The 25,441-nt window shown below is 41.5% G+C and overlaps 1 protein-coding gene across 1 annotated transcript in view; it reads right to left on the reverse strand.

Annotated features, from left to right (window-relative positions):
* Window positions 1-25,441, reverse strand: part of EPSTI1 (epithelial stromal interaction 1) — a 56,665-nt gene that overhangs the window by 15,420 nt on the left and 15,804 nt on the right. Inside the window, exons 4-7 of the mRNA XM_013104162.5 lie at window positions 25,204-25,277; window positions 24,499-24,582; window positions 18,710-18,783; window positions 1,550-1,643 (exon numbers count right to left, since the gene is read on the reverse strand). Of these exons, the coding sequence (XP_012959616.5) occupies window positions 1,550-1,643; window positions 18,710-18,783; window positions 24,499-24,582; window positions 25,204-25,277 (326 nt within the window). The remainder of the gene's footprint in view (window positions 1-1,549; window positions 1,644-18,709; window positions 18,784-24,498; window positions 24,583-25,203; window positions 25,278-25,441) is intronic.

Raw genomic sequence — 25,441 nt, forward strand, 5'->3', positions numbered from 1 at the left:
CAGAGAAATTATGAATTTTATCTGAATTTATTTTATTTTGATACTGTTTAAGCAAAAGATGAACTGTGGTATGTAATTTGGCATAACTTACTAAGAAATCTTCAAAACCTGCACCTAGAAGGGCAGGTGTATGTAGGTCAAGTAGTAGGCAAAGACTACAGGTACACCTGTATGTCTGAAACAGTTCAGTGTTACTTTAGGCATCCACCCAGTTCTGCACAGACATGCAGACACCATACTAAAATGCTGAAATCCAAGTCAGTCTGAGGGCCATGAAACCACTTATATTCACAGTTCCATGTTCACGCCATATGAAAGGCTGTGGAGCACGGTTTTCGTTACTGAAGAATGAGCTCCTCACCATTCAGAGCATGGGATGCTTCAGAGGGGGTAGAAGGAGTTTCAAAACACCTTTTCTCCCTTCCTGTAGTCCTTTATCTTGCTTGTCTACTCAGGACTACAAAAGACGGTCAGAAAGCCTCTCTATTACAATTAAATCCAGAGGACCCAGCACTGCTGAACAGACATTGGTTCCTTCAAGCTGTAAATCTGCTCACATGTGCTAAGATTTCTCCTTGTTTTTCAGAGACACCAAATGACCCGGGGAATCAAAGGGGAAAGGAAGCTACTTTCAATAACACCTTCCCTCTTCAAGCAACTGAAAATCAGAAAGAGATACTAGAAGCAAGACAGAACTGTCATATATTGTTTGGAGCAATTTCTCTAATGAGAGGGTCTTGCACATTTCCAAGACTTCTGAGGGAACATGCAGGCAAATTTTTACATCCCTTACACAGCTGTTGGTGTTCAAGGTTGTATACAACAGAGGATTACCCAGATTAGATATCTCCAAGTTTTTGCTGACTTGGGACCATTGTTTGTAACAATAATTTCTGCCTACTTGACTGCCTGCTTTGTCATCTCCCAGTTTCAAACCCCCCTAACGGGGAAGATTTCTGTCTTTAGGGTTAATATACCTCACTGCAAGTTTTTGCATCAGTAGGAATGCTTGGTTTAGATGTGAAGAGACTAATCAGATGTGCAAAAGGCTTCTTGAGGCAATTAGAATAATGAAACTTTAGCAATACTTTATCTATTCCCTAATTACATTGATACTTACCAGGCTCATTCAAACTGGGATAAAGTCCCCAAGCACTCTACGGAATCACTTTTAGGATGCAGTGAGAAATAAGCTAGATTTTCAATGCAGCAGAGCATCTGCTGACATGAACTAGTTGAGATTTCATAAAAGCTTGCCACCGACTGATGGGTACAGAGCACATTTAAGATTCTGATCTGAACATAGAATATAAATCTGGCTCGTATTTATCAGAGAGAGAACTGCGAGTAATAAAGGCAGTCCCCTACTATGTAGGATACTCTGCCAATTTATCACAGACAACGTAGGCAATTCACCCAGAAAGACTCCTTGGTTCTCACTGAGTTATGTATAGGCAATTAAAGTCAATTAGAATATTCTAATATCACACTATTGACAGCACCTGGAAAGTTGACAGAAAAATATTGTACATTCCACAGTTTTGCTTACCCGTGCTGTTGATTCTGGGCCACGATTAGCAATCTGACAGGAATCACTCTTTGGCAAGCCCAACTCCAATCTGTTCAATAATTCATTGGTTTTGCTACAAAGAAATCCAATCCAAATAGAATTGTTAGTGCTTCCATAAAAATAAATACAGATTTTTATTCCACCCTTGGAATCTAGACTAGACATTTTAGCATGTGACTGCTGAAAAACATCACAGGTGGAACAAAAGGTTATGGGAACAGACAGAATGAAAGGGGACGGAGGAAATAGAACCTATATTGTGGATAAGACATTTGCTGGGAGAATTTTTTAAGCAAGTAGTTTTTGTCATTTGCATATTTGCAGTCTATAGGGGCTATGCTTTCTTTCTGCATGGTAAAAGCTCCTAAAATGCAGACTCACATACCATTGGACTTCATCAGAATGCAAGTGCTTCACTGAATTGTTGCAAATCCTTCTACCAGATCCATAAATCTCAGACAAGTAATTTAAAAGATTATTTTAAGGCATGTTCCTTCATTGTTAATACAATGCACCCCTACAACATATTACTTAATCAGGTAGCAAGACTTCAAACCATTTTGTAGCATTAAAAAAATGCTTGTCTTTATTTGAAAAAGGGTTGCACAACATTGTCATTCCTTATTCTGGCAAGGACAACTTTATTTTTCTAATTGCATCCCTTATAAACCATATTTTCAAAGTAACATCCAGTCTCTCACAGTTTCTTAGAATCACAGAATGGTTTGGGTTGGAAGGGACCTTAAAGATCATCTAATTCCAACCCCTCTGCCATGGACAGGGATACCTTCCACTAGACCAGGTTGCTCAAAGCCCAGATAAGCAAAGTAACAAAGAATAACATATATGCTAAAAGCAGGAGTTTCGGTACTGTGATCAGGAATCAGTTTCTTAAATTGCATGTCCAGGCATATATATTCAAGTCCTTGCTCACTCAAAAGAGTAGAGTTAGAGGCAATTTTATTTCTGTATACAGCTTTGCAAAGCATGAAAGTACTTCAAGAGGGATTCAACACAAAGATTTACTTTTCTGACAGGGCAGCCAGCTAACTCTGTGGGGGAGAAGATGCCAACAGCAAAGAAAGCTACTTAACCTTGCACAAAAAGCCTTGTCTGCCAAATAGTGATGATGACTAACTGCAGAAGCAGACTTAAAAGTGTTTTTATCTTTCACTCCATGTCCTGAAACAGAGAGTAGATGCAAAATGTTTTCTGCTGGTCAGTGGGTGTATTGAGGAGAAGTGAAGAAAATGAAAAGGAACCTACCTACAAGTTCTTCTGTGCTACTCCACAGAATATAAAACCACATTAGCTATTTAAGTACAGAGGACTTGCTCACACTGTAGCAAACCATGCCTTTAGAGTCTTGGCATTCCCAGTTCACTCCTTTTCCTTCATTACCTGGGAAGTTGTGATAACCTCAGCCAATGCACAATATAAAAAGAACCAAGTGAAACACAAGAACACAACTTTCCCTGATCTATAAAACACCTATGTGTTAAAGGAATTAATAGTATCTTCTTATCCAAGCTTTATGCACACACTTTTTTTTTTTCTTTTTTCAGGATAAATGAGTGGTAGAGTGATAGAGTGGTGAGATTGCACAGAATAATTTTGGGAACTTGAAGTTTTAAATTGCAGATTGTGTTTCTACCTATGCTAAAATAACTATTTATTTCTACACCAGAAAGACTAAGAACTCCTACAGAAAGTCTGGACTATATCTGAGAAGGTTGTAGCTCTATAAAGAAATATCTGGCCTCTTGGGCCATATCTGGACGCCTTAATTCCTTACAGATGGTAAAAGAATGACTTGGGGTATGCACAAGTTCTCAGTACTTGCATAAAAAGGAGGTGGATGGCTAAGACATTACTCTCCCCAGATCAGCACACTGATATGTGAAAAGCTAACTCAGTTTCAGTATTAGAAAAGATGCTTACGAGAGTGGAAGCAAATAAAGTTTCTCAGCAAGAATGTGTACTGCTTTTGTGTACAGAAGGCATCTCACTACACCACATTAAGTGATACAGTAATAATGTTTTCCTATCACAGCAAAGGGACTCAGGTTTCTGAATATGACTGAAGACAAACTCTGTCAAGTCAGTCATCTATGTTAATTCATTGTGTATTGTCTCTATGAAAACCCAGCAGAGCATCTTGAGATGCCAGACTGTCAAAATGTTGTCTGAATGGTACTTTTCATAATATTAATCCTAAAGTCATAATAATGTAGAGCATAACACAAGCCATGCTGCAGGGAATGGGGGAAGTCAGAGAGATGACAGTTCAATTAACGTTCCAGAGAGGAAAGCATTAGCTCCAGAAGGAAATCAGCATATCAAAGTGTCCATAGGTATTTCACATACAGACAGTTGGAGCAACATCTCACTCTCACTTGCTAAAACTTCAGGGGCTAATCAAAAATGCTGATAAAATATGGTCCTCTAAAATAATTAATATGAAGGAAAAAAGAAGAGGAGCTGAAGAATTGTGCCAAGCATTATTCTGCATACAACAGCCTCCTTATATTCTTTGAAAATAGTTAGGCAGAAAGAAATACAAAATTTAGACAAAGCAAGGAGATGGCACCATCCTAACAGGCTGTTAACCTGAGCTCTTAGTTCCCCGAAATATCAGGCTGCAGGGAAGAGAGCAGTGTTTAGAAGCACTGGTTAAGCTGAGGCATTCTTACAAAAATATTTTGTGTTTTGTGTTGTATTCTGTACTTCTGTTTCCCGTCACACAATTGGGAACAAGCCTTTTGCTACACTAATTAAAATAGGCTACTCCCATACTGGTTTAATAGCACCAGGCAATGGATAGCACCCGTAGCAATGGGAACTCAGCCATCTGCATTGTGGTAACAGTTTCTGGCATAGTTTTGACCTGTTCCAAATAGTACTTTCCCAAATAGCTGTTGGCTGCTGTCCGGGAACTAATATTAACCACAAGTATCTCCCATAAGGCTCTATGGATGCAATTGCCCCATTTCGGGAGGTAAAAAAACTTTGCTAGCAACAGAAACAGGCAGCCTCAAGCCTGTTGGCCTCAAAAGTGACAGTGATTGACAGTGTTAAATTTATTAGCACTGATGCAGCTGTGGTGGAGTGAAGCACTGTCAAGTTTGGGATTGAAAAACTCTTAAGAGCTGTCATGGGAAAATCCTGACTCTGTTGCCAGTAACATGTTGAATAACATGGGGACAGTGCGTGACTGTTGAAGTCAGTCCATGTTGTGACTCTTCCTGTGGGTCCTTGGATATAACACTTTACATTTCACAACTGTTCTTCAAGCAGAGTCTTTTCTTGTGCATCTCTTACAAGCTGTTACTTAAAAACTTATGCTTGAAGTGCAACAAGTACACGTAGAGTGTAGAAATGTGAATCTGTTAGGTATTCCACTGAGAACGGTGTAATTTAGGGACTTAGAGTAGTATATCCTACAACCTCACGAGCTACATCTAGATCAGGGAATCTGCATGCATTTCAACTTTTGGGGTACTAAACGTGTGTGCTCTCCACATTACCACTGAGGTAAGACAAGGGGGTGGATATAAAAGCCTGAATGAGCCTAGGTTCATTTGGCATAGAAGATGAAAATAATTTTTCTTCCTACAAATATAGTTCTTGGCTTTAGGTCCTTTTCACAGACTAACATTAAAAATGCATCAATTAAAAAGGCCTCTCATAATTTCATTACCGCTACCCAATGAAACCAGTGGCAGTTAATTCTTCTGCTTTAATTGATGGATATTGAAATGCCAGAATGTAGAAATATATACCAGCTTTAATGCCAGTGCTTTAAAAAAACAAAGCACAATATTGTTGTATATATCATAAATCTATTTATTTCTCTTGACAATTTTAAAAAGATAATGGTGTATTGGGTCTGGCTGGAATGTTAACTTTCCCAGCAGCAGCCCATACAGTGCCGTACTCTGCAGTTGTAGCTGGAACAGCAGTGTTATCACACCAGTGTTGTGTCTGCTGCTGAGCAGCAGTGGCACAGTATTAGGCCTTTCTCTAACCCTCTTAGGGGGTGGGCAAAAGGTGAGGAGAGAAACATCACTAGGGCAGCTGGCCTAAACCAATCAAAGGGATATTCCATACCATGTGATGTCACACTCAGCAATAAAAGGTGGAAACAGGAAGAAGGGGGGAGGGGTGGGCTCTCGTTTGGAAGACGTCGGTCCTCCTCTCGAACACCGGCTGCGTGCGTTGAGGCCTTGCTTCAAGGACGTGGTCAATCATCGCTCATTTGTGGGAAGTAGAGAGTAATTTCTTTCCTCTGCACTTCCATATAGCCTTCATTTATTTTGTTTGTTTGTTTTCCTCCCTTCTTTTTATTTTCCTTTTTTCCCCTCCCTTTCCCCTTTCCCTTTTTATTTCCCCTTAGTTAAATTGTTAGTTCATGGTAGTCTTTATTTAATTATTATAATTATTTCCCTTTAATTAAACTATCCTTATCTCAACCCGTGAGTTGTTCTTTGCTTTACTTCTCCCCCTCCTCATCTAAAGGAGGGGGAGTGAGAGAGCGGTTGTGGGGTTTAGTTGCCCAGTACGGTAAAACCACCACAGTCCTTTTTGGCGCCCAACGTGGGGCTCGAAGGGTTGAGATAACAATAGAATTGATTAAACGCATATAACTAACACGCTTGCTTGCTAGTAACCATGTACATTGCCCTGTTAATAATAATAGCTTTGTTCCTATGTCATGCAATCCGTGTCATATTCTCCTTTCTCCTATATATCCGATCCGACAAAGTGCTACAATCTGTGTTCACTTTTTTTAATTCGCTGTGCTGCCAAGCACTGACCTTGGTTTTAATCTGGAATTCAGGCTCTGCACTGTTATCATTTGGGTCCCATGGAAACTATCTTTCAGAGAATATTCAGAACTACACTGCCTTCCTTTTCTCATCTGGACACCAGTTTATTAATAATATTAAGAATGGTACCTTTCCCTCCTTTCATAGTGGGCTAATTACAACCGTTTGGGAGTATTTTGAAGATCCATCTGTAACCCATGTATTGCTATTTCTAATTCTGAACAACCAGTTTCATTTTCTCTCTAAGATTAGTCGATTGTTTAGAAAACTTACTTGGGAATCTGTCCCGAAACAGTCTTGTGGTGAGTGGCTAGGTATGTGGGATGATGTTAGCAGATACCTGTCACGAGTGTCTCCTCCAATAGTTTTGAACTTCACCCCTGAGCAAGTGCTAAATCCTAAAAAATTAGTAGAATGTTTGAGAGTTGTATGTCCTGACCCTGATAATGCCGGAGAACGACAGCTTGCAGCATTGTGCTGGGTCCTGGCTTATTCCTATCAAACACTGTTTAACATCATCCAGCAACTTGAAGAGAGGGAGGAAGTCTCTGAATCTGATGACCAAGTAACACACGATGTGGCTGACCCAAAAGACCAACCAACTATGGTATCAGTCGCCCCCATAGTCAAGTCAAAAAAATGGAAACGGAGGTCAGCTCGTTTAGTAAGGGAAGAAGGCTCTCCTAAGGAGGAGGAAGAAGGGGAAATGGCAGGCACCTCTAAAGCAGGGCCATCACAAAAACAGCAGGAAGACGAGACAGAAATCATAAAGGAATCAGAAATCACTCGATCCTTATCCCTGAGTGAGATGCGAGAAATACGAAAGGATTATGGTCGACGCCCAGGTGAACACATCCTCACTTGGCTGCTTCGATGCTGGGATGCTGGGGCCAATAGCCTACAATTAGAAGGCAATGAAGCCAAGCAGCTGGGATCCCTCTCTAGAGAAAGGGTAATCGACAAAGTAATCGGGAGAGGAGCACAGGCCCTCAGCCTCTGGAGACGACTCCTGGTGGCTGTGAGAGAAAGATATCCCCATAAGGAAGATATTGTATATCAAATAGGCAAGTGGACCACTATAGATAAAGGTCTCCAGCATCTGCGGGAATTAGCTGTGCGGGAGATGATTTATAGTGATTTGGACAATGCCCAGACACCTCAAGACCCCGATGAAGTCCAGTGCACAACATCCATGTGGCGTAGATTTGTGCGGAGTGCACCACCAGCACATGCCAGTACCCTGGCATCAATTAACTGGGATGAGGGGAGGGGACCAACATTGTATGATATGTCCTGCCAGCTTCAAAAATATGAAGACAATCTCTCTGCTCCGCTACAGTCCAGTGTCTCAGCTGTGGAGAAACTGTCTAAAGGACTTGACAAGCTCGTGGAACGAGTGGAACGAGCATATTCCCCCTCATTTAGACAGAGTGATACTTCAGCCACTAAGAATCAGCATTCGCGCGCTCAAGAGAGAGAGTACCCAAGACGTACACCACGTGGTACCTTGTGGTTTTTTCTGCGTGACCATGGGGAAGATATGAGGAAATGGGATGGTGTACCTACTTCAACCCTAGCTGCTCGGGTACGTGAACTGAAAGGAAATACAGCAGCAAGAAGAGGGGTTCCTAAGAGAAATGCTGCTCCAGTTTCCATGGGGCAGTACCCCAGAGGCAGTAGAAGAGCTGATGTTATTCTTGACCCTGATGAAGAGACCTCTACCTCTCATTTGCAAGAATTAAGTGGCAGACGCTCCAGCCAGGACTAGAGGGGCCCTGCCTCTGGCCAGGTAGAGGAGAGGGATAACCGGATTTATTGGACTGTGTGGATCCGATGGCCTGGAACATCAGAACCACAAGAATACAAAGCTTTAGTGGACACTGGCGCACAATGTACCATAATGCCATCAGGCTACCAAGGGACAGAACTCACCTGTATCTCCGGAGTGACAGGGGGATCCCAACAACTATCTGTACTGGAAGCTGAAGTGAGTCTAACTGGGAATGAGTGGCAAAAGCATCCCATTGTGACTGGCCCAGAGGCTCCATGTATCCTTGGCATAGACTATCTCAAGAGAGGGTACTTCAAGGATCCAAAAGGATACCGGTGGGCTTTTGGCATAGCTGCTTTGAGCACAGAAAAGATTAGGCAGCTGTCTACCTTGCCTGGCCTTTCAGAAGACCCTTCTGTTGTAGGATTGCTGAAGGTTGAAGAACAACAGGTACCAATTGCTACTACAACGGTGCACCGACGACAATATCGCACCAACCGAGACTCCCTGATTCCCATCCATGAGTTGATTCACCGACTGGAGAGTCAGGGAGTAATCAGCAAGACTCGCTCACCCTTTAATAGTCCTATATGGCCAGTACGAAAGTCTAATGGCGAGTGGAGGCTAACAGTGGACTACCGCGGCCTGAATGAAGTCACGCCACCACTGAGTGCTGCAGTGCCGGACATGCTGGAACTTCAGTACGAACTAGAGTCAAAGGCAGCCAAGTGGTATGCCACAATTGATATTGCTAATGCATTTTTCTCCATCCCTTTGGCAGCAGCATGCAGGCCGCAGTTTGCTTTCACTTGGAGGGGCATCCAATACACCTGGAATCGGCTGCCTCAGGGGTGGAAACACAGCCCTACCATTTGCCATGGACTGATCCAGTCTGCACTGGAGCAAGGGGGAGCCCCTGAGCACCTTCAGTACATTGACGACATCCTCGTGTGGGGCAACACAGCAGAAGAAGTTTTCGAGAAAGGGAAGAAAATAATCCAAATTCTCCTGAAAGCTGGTTTTGCCATTAAACAGAGCAAGGTCAAGGGGCCTGCACAGGAAATCCAGTTCTTGGGGGTAAAATGGCAGGATGGACGTCGCCATATTCCAATGGATGTGATCAATAAAATAACAGCAATGTCTCCGCCAACTAGCAAAAAAGAAACGCAAGCTTTCCTAGGCCTCGTGGGATTCTGGAGAATGCATGTGCCAGGCTATAGTCAGCTTGTGAATCCTCTATATCGAGTGACTCGAAAGAGAAACTATTTCGAGTGGGGCCCTGAGCAACAACAGGCATTTGAACAAATCAAACAAGAAATAGCTCGTGCAGTAGCCCTTGGGCCTGTCCGTACTGGACCAGCTGTGCAAAATATACTGTACACTGCAGCTGGGGAGCATGGCCTCACCTGGAGCCTTTGGCAGAAAACCCCAGAAGAAACTCGAGGCCGACCTCTGGGCTTCTGGAGTCGGGGCTATCGAGGATCAGAAGCCAATTACACCCCAACTGAAAAAGAAATACTCACAGCATATGAGGGTGTTCGAGCTGCTTCAGAAGTTGTGGGTACAGAGGCACAGCTCCTCTTGGCACCGCGGTTACCTGTGTTACATTGGATGTTCAAAGAGAAAATTCCCACTACACACCATGCAACTGATGCTACATGGAGTAAGTGGATAGCGCTAATTACACAGCGGGCTCGAATGGGAAAACCCAATCGCCCAGGAATCCTGGAAGAGATTATGGACTGGCCGGAAGGTAGAGATTTCGGAGTACCAACAGAAGAGGTAACCCGTGCTGAAGAGGCACCACCATACAATGAGTTGCCAGAGGACAGAAAGCGGTATGCGTTGTTTACTGACGGATCCTGCCGTGTGATAGGGAGTCATCGGAAATGGAAAGCTGCTGTGTGGAATCCCATACGACGAGTTGTGGAGGCCATGGAAGGGGAAGGTGAGTCGAGTCAGTATGCAGAAGTAAAAGCCATACAACTAGCCCTAGATATCGCCGAAAGAGAAAATTGGCCAGTATTGTATCTTTATACTGACTCATGGATGGTGGCAAATGCTCTGTGGGGGTGGCTGCAGCAATGGAAAGAGAACAACTGGCAGCGCAGAGGTAAACCTATCTGGGCTGCTACCCTGTGGCAAGATATTGCTGCCCGGGTAGGAAACCTGGATGTTAAAGTACGTCATGTAGATGCCCACATGCCCAAGAGTCGCGCTACTGTAGAACATCGGAACAACGAAGAAGTGGATCGAGCTTCGAAAATTGAAGTGGCTCAGGTGGACCTAGACTGGGAACGTAAGGGTGAGCTGTTTGTAGCTCGATGGGCCCATGAAACATCAGGACATCTGGGGAGGGATGCCACTTACAGATGGGCTCGTGATCGAGGGGTGGACTTGACCATTGAAGCCATCACACAGGTTACCCATGAGTGTGAGACCTGTGCTGCAATCAAGAAAGCCATGAAGGTAAAATCTCCCTGGAACAGGGGGAGATGGCTAGGGTTTCAATATGGTGAGGCCTGGCAAATTGACTATATTGGACCACTTCCAAAAACCCGCCAAGGCAAACGGTACATACTCACCATGGTAGAAGCAACTACTGGGTGGTTGGAAACATACCCTGTAAACCATGCCACGGCCCGAAATACTATCTTGGGCCTGGAAAGACAAGTATTGTGGCGTCATGGTACACCAGAGAGAATTGAGTCTGACAATGGGAGTCATTTTCGAAACAATCTTATTACCTCCTGGGCAAAGAGGCATGGTATTGAGTGGGTATACCACATCCCTTATCACCCACAAGCCTCTGGGAAGGTTGAGAGGTACAATGGACTGTTAAAGACTATGTTACGAGCATTAGGTGCTGGGACATGGAAACAATGGGACACAAATCTACCAGAAGCCACTTGGCTAGTTAACAATAGGGGGTCTGACAGCCGTGCTGGTCCTGCTGAAACAAAACCCCTACACACTGTGAAAGGAGCTAAAGTTCCCGTAGTGCATGTAGGAAGGTGGATGGGGAAGGCAGTGTGGGTTGCTCCTGCCTCGGGAAAAGGCAAACCCACTCGTGGGATTGTCTTCGCCCAAGGACCAGGGTATACCTGGTGGGTCATGCAAAGGAATGGGGATATCAAGTGTGTGCCTCAAGGAGATTTGACACTGAGAGAAAACTAATCTGTAATCTAAGTTATATGTTGTAGGAAGATGCTGTAGGATCAACGACAGGTCAACGTTGCAAGGAGCCGGGCAGTGCAACAAGGACTTGAGCTAAGCTGGTGCTCGCGTCCAGACATCCAACTCCACCTGCCTTGAGTGGCCACTTTGGCAGATGAAGACCTAATCATCAACAGTTCTTATGAACGTTTTCCAAGAAAGACCTATGGAATGAGAAGATACACCTGCCTATCAATCTTGTCCTATTAAATCCTTGTCCTGTTAAAAGACAAGGAATAATGATGAGGATGCTTGTATGCTAAAGTATGGGGATCTGAGTGTGACACAAATGTTATGGAATAAGGGGTGGAGGTTGTATTGGGTCTGGCTGGAATGTTAACTTTCCCAGCAGCAGCCCATACAGTGCCGTACTCTGCAGTTGTAGCTGGAACAGCAGTGTTATCACACCAGTGTTGTGTCTGCTGCTGAGCAGCAGTGGCACAGTATTAGGCCTTTCTCTAACCCTCTTAGGGGGTGGGCAAAAGGTGAGGAGAGAAACATCACTAGGGCAGCTGGCCTAAACCAATCAAAGGGATATTCCATACCATGTGATGTCACACTCAGCAATAAAAGGTGGAAACAGGAAGAAGGGGGGAGGGGTGGGCTCTCGTTTGGAAGACGTCGGTCCTCCTCTCGAACACCGGCTGCGTGCGTTGAGGCCTTGCTTCAAGGACGTGGTCAATCATCGCTCATTTGTGGGAAGTAGAGAGTAATTTCTTTCCTCTGCACTTCCATATAGCCTTCATTTATTTTGTTTGTTTGTTTTCCTCCCTTCTTTTTATTTTCCTTTTTTCCCCTCCCTTTCCCCTTTCCCTTTTTATTTCCCCTTAGTTAAATTGTTAGTTCATGGTAGTCTTTATTTAATTATTATAATTATTTCCCTTTAATTAAACTATCCTTATCTCAACCCGTGAGTTGTTCTTTGCTTTACTTCTCCCCCTCCTCATCTAAAGGAGGGGGAGTGAGAGAGCGGTTGTGGGGTTTAGTTGCCCAGTACGGTAAAACCACCACAAATGGACACTTACTGCTGCTGAAAACAAGACAGTTCCTGAGCTCTTTGGTTTCTCAAGCTGCAGGATCTCCAGCATTACAATTCTACTCTAACAAATGTCTGTAAGTATGCTAAGAGCCATTAAAAAAAAAAAATAGTAAAATATAAGAATGAACAAACCTAAGCCAGATAAATCATTATATTCATTTCAGAGAGGAGACAACCTGAGTGGCTAAGACAACAAAAGTAGCATCTCATGTTGGATGACACAGGCACACCAGGTTCCAAATTCTTGGCCAGTGTGCAATGCTGAAGTGACTTTTCATGCTTCCCCTCCAATTCTACTGAAAAATTAAGAACCATGAATAATGCATACACAGTGTTAGTTTCATACCTCACCATTCACTATGTTTTTTAAATAGTAGAAGGACTCCCCTTCTCAAAAACAAAACCCAAAACTTAATTTAATTCAAGATGCATCTTTTTTGCAGCACCAACAAGCATATCTGTACTTCTCCACACCTCAGAATATTTAATTGGCTAAGCATAACAACTTCATCTACTTTTGCAGAAATTTAGATCTATTGCTTAACACTACATAAGTCTACTTGCAAGAAAAGCTGCTATTCACTGCAGTAAAGTCCACGGGAGGTGCATTCTTACTACAGGCCTAAAATTAGCTAGGTTAGGCCAGGCCCAGACAACCAACAGACTGAATAGAAGAAAACTTGGAGGTCTAAACCCTTCTCTTGCTCCTTCCTCAGCTACAGCTTTGCCTTGTGCACTACAACTCGGTCACGCATCTGCTATGACCAACAAACCAGACTGGCTGGAGCTAGGGTGATTGCTGCTCCTCTGTCTCATGGCCTTACAAGGGCCATCAAAATCAAATGTTAAAATAGCAGAAATTCCAGAAGCTGGCCCAAAGGTAGATGAGATGACTGCCCATTTATGCAGCTTTCCCATCAGATAGATAGTCAGATAGTCAGGAGATAAAGAGACTCCAAGCAGAGCTGTAGTTGGGATTTTTGCAGATGAAAATAATTTGCTTGTGTGAATGAAGCTAGAGGCCGAAACCAAGATCTGTGAAAACAAATTCTACCAAATGCACGTACTTCAAAATTAAGCCATTAAGAAAGTTATTTTTAAGAAAAACACCTCCATCTGTTGCCAACAAGCATGCCCTCAGCTCTACATGGATTCTCGTTCTTTTCCTTTACCTCAACTCTAACCCACACACAGAGGACAGAATCCACTTCAGCATAAGAAGAAAATAACGAACATTAATAGTGTGCAAAGTTGTCAGCATGAACTGATACACTTTATTTTTTTTTGGTGAGTACGTGCGTGGAGATTCATCTTTTGCTGGAATTTATAAGATGTAAGAGTACAGAGTTGAATAACTAACCCATTAAGTTCCTGTGTAATGTAAATGGCTCTTCCCCAATGCACTTTCCTGGGAAGAAAAGCTATATTCTGGTTATGTAGTTTACTTGCTTCATGCAGTATTCACAGACTTCACTGGGAGTAATGCACAAGCATGCCAAGGAGGACTTGCACAAATCTAATAATAGTGATCAAAATGGTGCTATCCTTGGCTGGTAGCCATTCTTGCCTGCAAGTCTTTGAGCATGAGGTCTAGGGAATAAGAACAAAAAATGTGGCAATTGTTCATTTTAGGTATAAGGCTTGAAGAAAGTATAAAAATAGTAATAAAAAATAGGAACATTCTCAGCAGAATTATTTTCATCACTTCCCACTCACACACAAAACTATTTTTTGTGTCAACCCACTTCCTTTTTTTGTTTTCCTGACAGAATGAAATAATGCTACTGAGCTATTTTTTCCTCCCACCGACTCATCCAATAATCTTGGAAGTTATTTTAGACATCAAGTTTCATTTATTATCTGAAGCAATAAGCATAAATCCAGTTTTAAGGAAAATGCAGTTTTGTATAAGTCTATTGCATAGATCTACCATTCTGTGTGCTCCATCTGCATGTGCAATCTGCTTCTATATTTTCAGCCAGCTTGCATGGGCAGATTAATGCATACAATTAGAAAGCAACCTCACAGGCGTTCAATAAACTGCCTTCATTATTACACTCAAGAGAGTCCCTTTGGATGTCTATAAAAGCCTAGTTTTCTGCCTGTTAGCTAAATAATTGACAACGCTTAAAATAATCAGGAGCAAATGAACAAAATGAAGACCATTGTGGTGAAAAGAAGCAAACAAAAGATTCTCAAGGCTGAAAACCTTTTTGTGTGAGCCCTCTCACTCTCTTTAGCAACCTACATTGAAAGTCTGGTCAGGTTTACATTTGCACTTCTGTGGGGAAAATTTGTTACCAGCCTGCTGTTTGAACCACACATCACAGAGGACTGAAAACTGGCAAGGACGTGAGTATTTATCCTGTAAAAATAGATAAATAAATAAAAATTCTGGTTTGATTCAGGTTTTATTTTCTTGCATTTTATGACTTTTGAGAAAACTGCTTTGGCAGGCAAGCGTATATCAGCTTGGTTTGGTGAAGCTCCTGTTCTGTGTTTGGAATATGCACTCAGAGGCACTCTGGCAAATTGTGTTTCCAGCTCCAAATTCTGAGCTGAATATATCAAGCACACGCATGTACCAGAGTGCAACAGTGCCAGGAATTTTTACAGGAGTGCAACCTTCACAAAAAAAGTGACATGCATGTATAAAGGCAAGGGTGAAGTTGTACCACTGCCGTCATGTGCTATTAAAAAGAAACCCTATGTGTAGACTGCTTTTCCCATTACATAAATTGGTAGATGGCTATTAGAAATGCAGTGGACTACATCCAACGCTACAGTTTCTGGGAAGTCAAATTCAAATTAAGTGAAAGCACCTTATCAGAGAGCTGGGCTAAAACCTTGTGGAAAGATAGCCTACAGTTCAGGCTCAGATGCACACAGCTTACACAGAGCATTCATGCAAGACACAGAGAAAAGCAAGTCACGAGCTGTCCATCCCTTAATGTTGTTTAAATGACAAATTTTGTGTCCTAACTAAAGAGGAACATTCTGAAAAGTGCTGGGCCAACCATCTAACCTCTTCTTCATTCCGATTTGTAACATTACACTCAGTCCTTTCCTCACAAGGATTAGGTAATTGCAAAGCATGGACTACACATTTATTATCTTTTAATGCAATCTGACAGAAATACAGCCTCTACCACAGGCCATCAATGTAAAATGCATCCAAGACACCATTACTCAGAAGAAAGGGCTCCATTTCCCATATAAGTAGCTTTCAGTAGGGAAGCGTGCACATACTCTTTATTCTCTAGATCTGGTATCTGCAGAGGCAGAGCCACAGCAATGCTACCACCAATAAATCCCTCAGGTGTTAGCACCAACCACAGCAATCCTGTCATGAAGCAATTCCTTTAGCCCAAAGTCTGCTCCTGAATGTTGTTTTTTATACTTTTTATACAAAGCTACTTTAGGACATACCTTGTGAGTTTTACTCAGTTCAGTTGCCTGGACTTTCAGATAGAGCCTTCATCCAGCTGTTCCCTCAAAAGACTCTCAGCCTTTTCCCCAACACTCTGCATGCATGCCTAGACCTCATTCTTGCAAGAAAACACTTAAACAACTGCGATAACACATACAGTTGACTTTCAAGAGCCAGCTCCACAGAAAGACACTAGCAAAGGTTTCAGGAGATAGGAAATACCTGCAGTCTGCAGGCAGGGGACAAGGCAGCAGGCAATTTTTCTTTTTGGCATTTGCTTATTTCATGTATACACCCTTTGAAAAGGGATTTCACCGAGAAGTTCATGTTTTTAATAGTGACGGGAATTTAATCAGAGCAAGGAACTTCTGGGCAGTATTATGCTTTATTTGCAGAGCATGCTAATGACACGAGAACCATATGTGCCTTTCCATATCAAATACAATCAGCATTTCATACCAGAGAGGTATTCATCGGGCTGTACCCTGTGGAGAAAGATACAGCTGATGGTGGTGATCAATTTAAAAGGTTTCCCAGCTAATGAGACCATTGGTAGGCATTGATCTCCCCAGGAAAACACTGATGTTGCAGCTAGAGATGCTTGCAGAAGACAGACTAACAAGGCAGCTTATTTTTTGAAATGGCTCTGCAGACATGGCTTTGCAGAGGTCACTGCTTTATATGCAGTGCATGACCTCTCCCGAGCAGGGAAGGAAATCAAAATATTCTAGCGCAGACAGTAAGGAAAGGGGCACAACCTCATATTTGTTCTCTTTGCCACTCAACACAGGCTCTTAGATGATGGAAGTAATGAGTCACTCATTTTTGCATAGTGCACAAAAGCACACAACTGCTTTAAATACCAAGCACTTTTCTAATAAATAGGAGTGCATCAGTGGAGTTACTTGGCAAGAGCTGAAGTGTCACACAACATCTTCCCATTACCATGGGATGGTGTGCTCCGAAGCACCAATGTGTCTTACCAATGACTTCAACTTCTGGTAGTAAATCCATTACTGCTCAAGTTCTCCCTTCCTCTTCCCATCAGGGGATTTCATTGTACCAGGGAAGGCAGTAATGTTATTTTGTACAATATGAAATATTTTGGTTAACCAAAATTGCATTCACTGTAGGTAGGCTTTCAGCACACCTCTTTCAGTACCTTCAGGACTCTCCTGGTATATGTTTAATAAACAGTATATACAAATAATCTTTTGACAGCTAGACATCTCTGCTGCAATGGAGCTCAACAGTCTACCTTTAATTTCAGTCACGTCAGTCAGTTTGGTTTCCTGGGATGACTCCAGCTGAACACTCACAATGCTCTCTTAAATCAGTGGACAGAGTGGCTGCCAGCCAGTCTCCTCTCAGTGCCCAGCCAGCCTGAGCCCCTGCTACACCTGGGGACAGACTGACTGCCCACATAAAGGTGTTTCAGAGCATTTGGGATTGCTTTTGACATGACCAAGCTTACTTTTAACAGAAAAAGCACTAACCAGCAGAATTCCTTTCACCCTAAGGGGAAAAATAATTAAATGAGGAGATGAGGGAAAAGGAGAGATGTGTCTCCATTCATGACTAAATAAAATTTAAGACAAAAAAAAATAAAAAACAGAATTAAAAAAAAAAAACAAACACAAAAACAAAACAAAACAAAACAAAAAAACAGGAAGATAAGGACCCTCACAATGCCCACAGGAAAAAAGCAAGTCCCATAACTAAGGACCCCGTACTGAAAAGATTTCATGAGGCTGTCTCAGGGTAGTCTCAAAGTGCATGAATGTATCTCTCAGCAAAAGGCAGAGATATAAACATTGTGCAGGGTCTTCAGAAATCCTGAGGAATCAGGGTATGCTGAGGGGAAATCCATGCTGGGACAAGCAGAGGACAAACTGCAGGCAAAATGCCAATACATAGAGATGAACATTAGCAATATATTTTAGGAAAGAGCTGTACCTAAAGCTAAACAGGAAGAAATAAAAGAAAAATGTCAAGAAAGGCTGAGATCAGTGAGAAAGCTCTAAAATGTCTATAGAATAGAGAACATAGTCTGGGCAAATGATGAAGGAAGTGGAGCTTCTAGCATGGGACAAAACTGACTTCTCCAAAGGTCACAGAGGAAGAAAGAGCAATCAATCATGCTAGAAACACAGGTGAGTAATTTCAAGAGTCAAAGATAAAAAAAGGTAAAGGTGACTGAACAGCACTGTGTGTTAATTATGTGATAGAATTAGTTTGGATCAGTTAAAAATAAATAAATAGGGTAGAATGAATTAGCAAGGCAGGAACTTCATTGCCAATGGAATTAATTATGTCAGGACTTAAGCCCTATCTAAATCTGATATTAAAGAGAGATTATTGGGAAACAGGTCTTCACTGCAGATCTCTACATCTAAGCTGTAGAACTGTAGTGAATGTAGAGTCCTCATTTTTTTTTCCATGTGGGTTAGATTTCTTTACTATTCACTAAAATAAATGGGTGGAGATGTAATTTAGATACTGCTTTGATAATTAGTCTTGGATTGAATGATCACATATTGATTCAGTTAGAGAAAGAAAGCACAAAGTCAGTCTATAACTCACAGTTTTTGCTTCAAAGTGTATGCTTTGAGAAGCTAAGAGAAATCTACTGAACCAAAGAGCTCACAGGATAAGATATGGAGGAGGCTTGGAATATATCAAGTCAAAAAAAAAAAAGTGAGAACAACAACAGAAGCCAAACCCTTCCTAATCCCCAGACCAGCCAAAAGAAAACCGTCCAACCAAGCAAACAAACAAGAAAGCTCAACCCCCCAAAAACCAGAAGGACAAGAAAATGAGGTCATTTAAATAGTAAGTTTCAAATCTTACTCACTAATATTGATCTTCAAGGAACATCTCTCTTCTTTGCATTTCTTGTTGCCTTTTTTTAACTTCAAGTCTCTCTGCCTACAACATTAAAAACAGGAAAACATACTTGAGATTTCTAGTCAGCAAGAAAAAAATATTGATTATTTCAATTCAAGCAGTTCTGTATTCTACTTCTCAAAACAACAATAGCATTAGGTGGGTGCACAAGTGACCCCATCCCCAATTTTATAGTATTCAAGCATGACCAGACAAACAGCTCCTACTAAACTCATCAAGAAACTAGTCTGAAAATAACACCATGCTCCTGGCTGATATGTGTACCCTCATAAGGGGCCTTGTGAACCTTCATGACTCTCACACCACTGTTAGGACCACCTCTCCTAACCTCTGGTGCAACACTGGTTCTAGTAAGAAGGTAGAGGATGAGAACCAGAGCACAAAAGCCAGTCGTAGCCCTGTAGCACTGAAAGGACAAAATCAAGAAGATGGACCTGTGGCCTTCAGGAGCATCAGGTACTGGGTCAGTTTGGATAAATATTAAGGCTGGTGAGGATGTGAGACATTTAGGCTCATCCAGTGTTATCCATTTATGCTTATCCAACTCTACCTCAGATACTATGTCCAGTGTAAGAGTCAACCAAAGTCTCAACACATAAAACTCATGGGCAAATCTGGATACCACAGAAGCGATCAGGTCCTTTAACATAAAATTGCACAATTTCCAGTGGAAGGGTAGTCTGAGCTACCCCATCCCTCAAACTGAAGCAGAATAAAATGTTAAAATAGAGCAGAAGCTAGAGAACTTTCTGCAGCAGCAATATGTAGCTCAAGCTAAATTCCAGTCAAAAGGAGGCCAGCCAATTTTTTTTTTTGACACGCAGGCTGTAAGTAGGTCCAGTGGGAAGAGCAGTCAAAAGGCAGTTCAGTGTATTAAAAGCAACAAATCAGAAGTGCCAAACTGTGATTTCAGCCCTGCTGTATTTTGAGCACAAGGCTCCCACTCTGAGGTTGGTGGGGGGATGCTGCCAGGCGAGCGCCTATCTGAGGCTCAGAAGGAGCTAGCACCACATTGAGCAAGCAGGCACTGCCACCTCCGACTGCCACTCTGCCCACCTCCCACCTTCAGATGAAAAAATGCAATTGTTTCGTAACCCAGCAACCAGACCTTGCTCTAAACAAAGTGCCCTGGAAATTTCAGAAAATACCTTAAAGAAATGAGAAAGGGACTGTAGCTGGGAATGGCCCATTTGGGCAGAGCCCCAAATGAAAGATGACACTGGGACCTGGGTGGAGGTGTTGTGCAAGACCAGGTAGAAAAGTGTGTATGTGTGTGTCAGGGGATGTAAGGAAGAAAATTGATGTTAGGAATATGACTGTAACTCCCCCACCCCATCATTTTCTTTCTGTAGTACAATCAATAGCATTTCAGAAAAATTGCAATTTACTGCCAGTCACTCGATTACTTTGCCTTCAGTGATTTCAGGGTGGGTATTTTTTAATTGGATAAAGAATGACTGTCTGGAAGAGATTTGCCTAACAAGTGCAAATTCCTTCTCAGCATGTGTTGGATTAAGAAAAAAAATCCTGTCAGATGTATGCAGACAGGAAAAGAGCCACTGTGTTGTGTAACAATGATATAAACTGTTGAAAGACAAATGACTTAGAGGTTGTTATTTGGAAAAAGGCAATGGGAAATTAAACAAAAGAACAAAGACAAATCTCTGAATAAGGTGTCCTGTTGCTCAGGCAGTTGGGATGTCGAGACAGTAATAGAATGTATGAAGTACTGACATAACTAAAAGAAAACTCAAATTAAAGTAAGGCATATCGCCCCACAATATGAGTAAATTTTGACTGCTTAAAGAATAGCTTATTTGCTCCTATCCCATCCATCCAGAGACTGATGATTTTTTAGGCAGAAGATTCCCATCCATCTGTGCAGCTTAACTTACAAGGGAAGAAAGGAAAGACAAAGAATCCGACGGCATCTACTGTTGGCAAAGGTGATGCTGATACCCTCATGGCATCAGTGAGTTCCCAGACTTTTCACAGTCACTGCTCAACAATGAAATCTGGTGCCTTCACCTCTGAAAGACCATTTGAAATGGGACCATCTTGCAGGCCTTCTTTAAGTTCAAATCCAAAGCCCGCTGGAGTTGCCCTGCTCTATCTCTGAGATAGGACAACACAGTAATAAATATAATCCTTCAGTATCATATCCACTAGATAAAAAAGAAGGAAATATCCTCCAGCTGTTCTCCCACCAGGAGGCTGCCTGAAGAAAATCCCGGCATATTCAAATTACTTACTGGTGGCTGGTGCAACTGCTTCCTATTACGGAAGTTTACCCTGGGACCCTTGCTTAGGATGCATACAAATGATGGGAAACGGGACTCAGACATTCTCTAACTAATGACAATCTATCAGTAGACATTGCCAGAGCACTTCACATTTGGCATGGTCTTCAAAAACAAAGCCAAACGTGGAACAGCTGTGATATTGAAGGTAAACATGTTGAAAAGCATTAGCAGAAGGTCTGTAAAGTGCCTGGTCTTAGCAAATTCCTGAAAAAGGCCATTTGTGATGATTAACACAGTCAAATTAAAGAGCACATGATTTGATAAAGAATAAAATGAAATTACAGTTTGTTCTAAACAGGACAGTTTCTAAAGATGGCAGGATCGTTACTATGCAATGTAAGAGTAGAAGTGAGAAAGTGGCATTCAGTAAAATTACACTCAGCCTTTTTACTTCAAATCTTCTAACCTTTTCATATTTAGTCAACGTTTAGAATATACACAGGAAAGGCTAAAGGTAGGATAACAGGAACAGAGGCTGAATGACAGGAAACAGAAACATGCAGCACACTGAAGTTACGCTATTTGGTATACAGAAAGCTTAAAAATCAAGAAGCCAAATATCAGCCACTTGTTTATTTTCTTGGGAATTTTGACAGTCCTTTCATCCAAAAGACTCAAAGTAAGTTATAGCTCAGTCTGGTCAAAATCTGTCATGTGAAAACTGTACAAAAGACACCAAGCTGCAGATGCCTGCTACTAATGAGCAAATAACAACACTGCTTCTCCCGTACTCCCACACTGTCTGCAGATCAGACACATATCTCAGCACTAGGGAGAAATACAGAAATAGGAATTCCCTTGCTAACATTACAAAATCTCTCCAAAATTATTTCTGTGAGCACTCAGAGCTCACTAGCTTAAGCGAAAGGAAAAGACGAACTCATGCAACCCTGGGTTACCCCATGAACAAATCAAAGCAGTCCCAGGACGATATGGCTGACATAGAGCAAAAGTAATCCCAAATCCCTGCTCAATGCTACACACAGAGACTGGTCTTGTGGTATATAGAATGGTGGGGGAAGGATCCCCCTTCTTTTCTTTGACAGCTGGAGAGAGACAAGGTTGATGCCAAGAGTGTTGCTATTCCAGCATCGACCCTCATGGTTAATTAAAGAACAACAGAGACAGGCAGGTGGACTCATACACGTGGTCACACAGACCTTCCACATTTGGGTACAGCTTAGGCAAATACCCATTTTTCTCTTGATCACAAAGATAAAGGAAGAGTGGATGTTGCTTTTCTCTGAAAAAAATAGTATTTAATTATTGACATAAACAGCTCCTAGGTTCACAGGCAGCATTGGGTTACAGCACATCATCCTGAGAGTCACGGGAGAACTGAGCTGAGCACCAGCACCTGTTCTTGTCATGACACATTAGTCTGTAGGGTTTCACCATTCAAGTTTGTTGGCAGAGTAGCTCTCCAACTGTGGAAGTTTCAGGGTCCCTGACAATAAAGGCAGATAGCCTTTCAGACCATCAGTTTGTTTTGTTGTCGTTGTTGAAAGAATTATAACCTTGAGCAAAAGAAGGACTGGCCAGGAAGAAGGCGGCTTGTGAATTTGCAGAAAGACTTTCTCTCAGCCGATACCCTTTGGTTCAGTGGTCTACAAATCTATGACTTTAAAAAAAAAAAAAGAAAAAGTTTTAGCCTGTATTAGCCTCCTGTGTTAGCCTATAGTACCAGCACCTAAAGCACTAGATCTTTAGGATCCCCTTTCTGTCATGTCTAGCTCTCGGGGTGAGAGATAATCTGGGTGAGATATGCAAATCAACATCTTTCAGTGGCTTTCTAGCATGGTTTTCTTAACCACAGAGTTGCCTTTTTAATATACTAATGTCTTCCAAGCAGAAATCTTCATCAGCTCAATTACTACTGTGGTAGACAACACAAATAAACAAATTCAGATTCAGAGTTCCCCTTCATGCTTCTCAGTTTTGTTTGCTTGCTTTGTGGGAGTAGGTTTATTTATTCAAATTAAACAGTTTGTTTGGCAAAGATGTTCACCATGATGTTGCACTCTTCTTTAGAAGAAACTGATAGTTACAGTTTTATTATCTGCAACACCTATAAAGATTTTATAATCTGTCGGTGTGAAGGTAAGGAAATTAAAGAGCATGAAAACAAAACCGATATATCAATATATTTTCTAGGTGTAACTAGAAGTTATTGCAGTCTTGCAACAACTTCTTGTCCAATGCCCATGGGCAAAAAACATATATTTAATAGCTGAATAAAATATAATTAATCCCCTTTCTACCATTGCTATCATCACTGCTTCTGGAGCTATACATGAGCTGGTAACTGTTAAAAACATTTCAGATGGTACTATTTATTGCCCCTGCGAGTTATTGTGTATGGGCTTTTTCACAAAGATTAATGCTAACCACTAAAAGACGGGGAACAGACTAAGCTTCATCTAGAGGCAATTAAGGCTATTTTTGTTTATGCATCTCCTTGTATGCAATCCAGTAGCGATGATTTGGGAATTAACTCAGCTTTCAGCTTCTGCACAGAAGATCATTTTTATTGTTATGGAGACAAAACTTGCAAACCTGAAATTTCCCTTTCCCTCATTACTATCATAAACATCAGCATCATGCTCCCCCTCCTCTTTTTGTTTTGTTTTGTTTTGTTTTGTTTAAAAATGGTACATTCTCAACCAAGTGCTACTTTGTCTCCACCAAGGAGAAATGAATGAATTTTTACAAAGGTTTATAAAGTACACAGTATGAGAAAATGCTTTGTGGGAATAACTAACTGAAAGACAAACACTTGCAAAATAAAACTGATGACTTGAAAGTGAGCTGTTGCTGGTGTCAATATATGGATATATGGTTAAAACTAGAAGGAAAAGAGATATTACATTTAAGCTATGCACCTGAGTGTGCAAGCCATAGAGGGGTTGAAGAAGCATTAGGAATTCAGGGGGCAGTCAGCACAATGCAGTTAGACTATAATGACCTTTTCATGTTTGGATGCCTTTTCCACCATGACAGGCTGGGTTTTCTTTTGTTCTTTCTGTGTGTACAGCAAGCAGCTATGGATTTCTGTAGTCTTTGTGCCACTTGCCACAATCGGATCTTACAGAGAAAGCTCATGCCAAAGTGAACTGTATAAGCTGTATCACTAGTCACAACATTTGCCCCTACCCTAGTGTTATCCCTTTCTCTCTACTAACTCTCCAGGTTGCATGCAAACACAAAGCTAGAGTTTCTGAAGAACCAAAGGAAGGCACAAACCCCAAAGAAAACCAGGCCAGATATTCTTCAGTGAGCTACTATGAGAAGGAGGACTGGATTTCCTGTTTCCCTGATGTTATCCAGGACTACCATTTCATTTAATGAGCCTGTTTCACATAGTTCAGCAAAATCAAGCATCAAGAAATAAACTTTGCTATTTGGTTCTGAATCTACAGTAATCATGTTTTACCTTTTCTCTCTGAATTGCTTTCTTTTTCAGGATTTCATCTTCTTCAGCTGCTTTTTTTGCTTTCATGTATTCTTCTCTCTTGTACTTTATGAAATTAAAATAAAAAATATTTTACATATGTACATAAAAAGAACACATAAGGTAACATGACTCTTGTACCATGTCTTTCAAAACTGGAGTGTATTTGATGAAAGTTTCCAGATTTTTTTCTTAGAGACATTGAATAAATCAGGCTGTGTAACTGCTGCTCCAATATTGGCTTTGGAAAGGCTGAGAAATCTGTGACTGATGAATGGGCATCCATGCAAGGAATCACACAGATGATTGATAACTTACAAGCATTTATACCTTTCATAACGGGAACAACACATCTACTACCTAGCACTCGATGGGGGTGGTATGTTGATCAATTAGTGAAACAGTAGGCAGCACGCTGGAAGATACAGCAAGGCTTATAAGTGTCTTTACAACTGTACTGGTTATCATTTTAGATATGATCTGTGATACTGTTTGATACATATTCATGGGCAGATTTCTCATTTTCTTTGGTGAAGATCATTTGTTTCTAGTTTTCTGCTGTTCCTTCAGGTTTCATGACATTCTTTTGTTGAGCAGCTGTGAGTTCATTTTATAGCCATATGAAACACTTCATGAAAAGCCTTTTTTGGATTCCTGATATAAACAAACAAATTTATTCTTCCTGACCTTTTGTTGGTATTTAGATTGCACGAGCATCATTTGCTGTTTTTGTCTTGCTTCAGCCTCTGATTCCTTTCCACCTTAAAAAAAAAAAAAAAAGTATAAATTGCATTTTGCATGAGCATTTAAAGTTAAAATGCCAGTCATTTCTGAACAGAGCAATATAACAAATTGAATGTACGCATCTACAGAAAATTTTTCATAATTACAGTAGCTGTCTGACATTAAAGAGAATGGGCAGGAG

The sequence above is a fragment of the Anas platyrhynchos genome, chromosome 1 (genome assembly GCF_047663525.1).
Source record: "Anas platyrhynchos isolate ZD024472 breed Pekin duck chromosome 1, IASCAAS_PekinDuck_T2T, whole genome shotgun sequence".
NCBI lineage: Eukaryota > Metazoa > Chordata > Aves > Anseriformes > Anatidae > Anas > Anas platyrhynchos.